General features: G+C 42.4%; 1 protein-coding gene across 5 annotated transcripts in view; it reads right to left on the reverse strand.

Annotated features, from left to right (window-relative positions):
* Positions 1 to 2,500, reverse strand: part of MTA3 (metastasis associated 1 family member 3) — a 459,795-nt gene that overhangs the window by 405,826 nt on the left and 51,469 nt on the right. For all 5 annotated transcript variants that reach the window (XR_004538871.1, XM_033939005.1, XM_033939006.1 and 2 more), the window contains exon 2: positions 2,341 to 2,408. Coding sequence is in view for 3 of the 5 variants with exons in the window: in XM_033939005.1 (XP_033794896.1) it covers positions 2,341 to 2,408 (68 nt within the window). In the remaining 2 variants the exon portion in view is untranslated. The remainder of the gene's footprint in view (positions 1 to 2,340; positions 2,409 to 2,500) is intronic.

Consider the following 2,500-nt stretch of genomic DNA (forward strand, 5'->3'; position numbering starts at 1 on the left):
TTTCAGGATTTCCCCAATGAATCTGCATGAGATCTATTTGCATGCACTGCTTTCAATGCATATTCATTGGGGAAATCCAGAAAACCCGACTGGATTCCGGCCCTCGAGGAGGGACTTTGACACCCCTGCCCTAGAGGAAAGGAGAGACAGGGGAGATATGATTCAGACGTTCAAATACTTGAAGGGTATTAACATAGAACAAAATCTTTTCCAGAGAAAGGAAAATGGTAAAAACAGAGGACATAATTTGAGGTTGAGGGGTGATAGATTCAGGGGCAATGTTAGGAAATTCTACTTTACGGAGAGGGTAGTGGATGCCTGGAATGCGCTCCAGAGAGAGGTGGTGGAGAGTAAAACTGTGACTGAGTTCAAAGAAGCGTGGGATGAACACAGAAGATTTAGAATCAGAAAATAATATTAAATATTGAACTAGGCCAGTTACTGGGCAGACTTGCACGGTCTGTGTCTGTGTATGGCCGTTCGGTGGAGGATGGGCAGGGGAGGGCTTCAATGGCTGGGAGGGTGTAGATGGGCTGGAGTGAGTCTTGACAGAGATTTCAGCAGTTGGAACCCGGGCACAGTGCCGGGTGGGGCTTTGGATTCTTGCCCAGAAATAGCTAAGAAGAAAAAATTAAAAAAAAAAAAAAAATTTAAATTGAATCAGGTTGGGCAGACTAGATGGACCATTCGGGTCTTTATCTGCCGTCATCTACTATGTTACTATGTTACTATGTTATATTTGCGGACGATACAAAATTATTCAGAGTAGTGAAGACGCAGGGGGATTGCGAAGATCTGCAACGTGACATAATCAGGCTCGAAGAATGGGAATCGACATGGCAGATGAGGTTCAACGTGGATAAGTGTACAGTGATGTATGTCGGTAACAAAAATCTCATGTATGCATACAGGATGTCTGGGGCGGTACTTGGAGAGACCTCCCAGGAAAGAGTTGGGAGTTCTGATCGACAAGTCGATGAAGCCATCCACGCAATGTGCGGCGGAGGCAAAAAGGGCAAACAGAATGCTGAGCATGATAAAGAAAGGAATCACAAACAGATCATAGAAGGTTATCATGCCGCTGTACCGGGCCATGGTGCGCCCTCACCTGGAGTACTGCGTCCAACACTGGTCACCGTACATGTAGAAAGATATGGTACTACTCAAAAGGGTCCAGAGCAGAGCGACTAAGATGGTTAAGGGGTTGGAGGAACTGCCGTACAGCGAAAGATTAGAGAAACTGGGCCTCTTCTCCCTCGAACAGAGGAGATTGAGAGGGGACATGATCGAAACATTCAAGGTACTTAGTAGATAAGGACATGTTGTTCACCCTCTCCAAGGTAGGGAGAACAAGGGCACTCTCTGAAGTTAAAAGGGGATAGATTCCGTACAAACGTAAGGAAGTTCTTCTTCACCCAGGGAGTCGTAGAAAGCTGGAACGCTCTTCCGGAGGCTGTTATAAGGGAAAAAACCCTCCAGGGATTCAAGACAAAGTAAGACAAGTTCCTGCTGAACAAGAACGGGCGCTGGTAGGGCTAGTCTCGGTTAGGGTGCTGGTATTTGACCAGAAGGCTGCCATATGAGCGGATGCTGGGCATGATGGACCACTGGACTGACCCAGCAGCGGCAAATCTTATGTTCTTATTGAGCTCCCAGAGCCCAGGTATCAACCGATTCCAAACTCGTTGGGCATCGATAACAACATCCAAATCAAAGGTAGACAAAATCTTCTATACACAGGGCCATATGAATATTAGTGGGCCGTGACATTACATAATGTCAGAACCAGAAATGCACAGAGTTCCACAGGCCTTCTGTAATAGATAAATAAGCAAAAAGTTAACTAGAAAATGACAGAAACAAACTGCTAGAGTGGCTATTCAGAAAATATTTGCAAAATACTGTATGTAAAAATCATCACAACTCTGGTTAATGTTATTTTCTATGTATGCTTCCCATGCTATCACAAACTGCATAAAATTTGGTGGAAGGCTGCATTCAACCCACTGGCCACAGGTTGATCACTCCTTATCTAAATGATAGGATAAAATTGATTTACACTAATATCAGAGATTTCCTTTCCAATAAAGTTGTATATATCTACAGCCACTGGTTGGTTCTTGTTACTGCTCCTATTTTCTAATGTATGCCATTCTTTTTATGGTGGGCTGCAAAATTAATCATTTTTATTTGAGGATTGTTCCACAAATACAACAATCAGCAGAATATTACAGAAATTACAATAATCTAAAGCTCGTTAACAATTCTGCTAGGCAAGCAATATTCTTCTTTACTTCCTGTACCAAGTGACACCCCAGAATGTTTCTGTTCTCTGCTTACCTTGTTAAGTTCTTCTATTCGTCTAATAAGGTATGGATTACTGGAAGAATTTTCAAAGAACACATAATCTGTAAACAAACAAAAAAAGGAACAAAATGATAATCCTAAAACTATTTCCAATGAAATTTGTTTAAAAAAATGTATTTCTAACTACTGGAGT

The sequence above is a fragment of the Geotrypetes seraphini genome, chromosome 3 (genome assembly GCF_902459505.1).
Source record: "Geotrypetes seraphini chromosome 3, aGeoSer1.1, whole genome shotgun sequence".
NCBI lineage: Eukaryota > Metazoa > Chordata > Amphibia > Gymnophiona > Dermophiidae > Geotrypetes > Geotrypetes seraphini.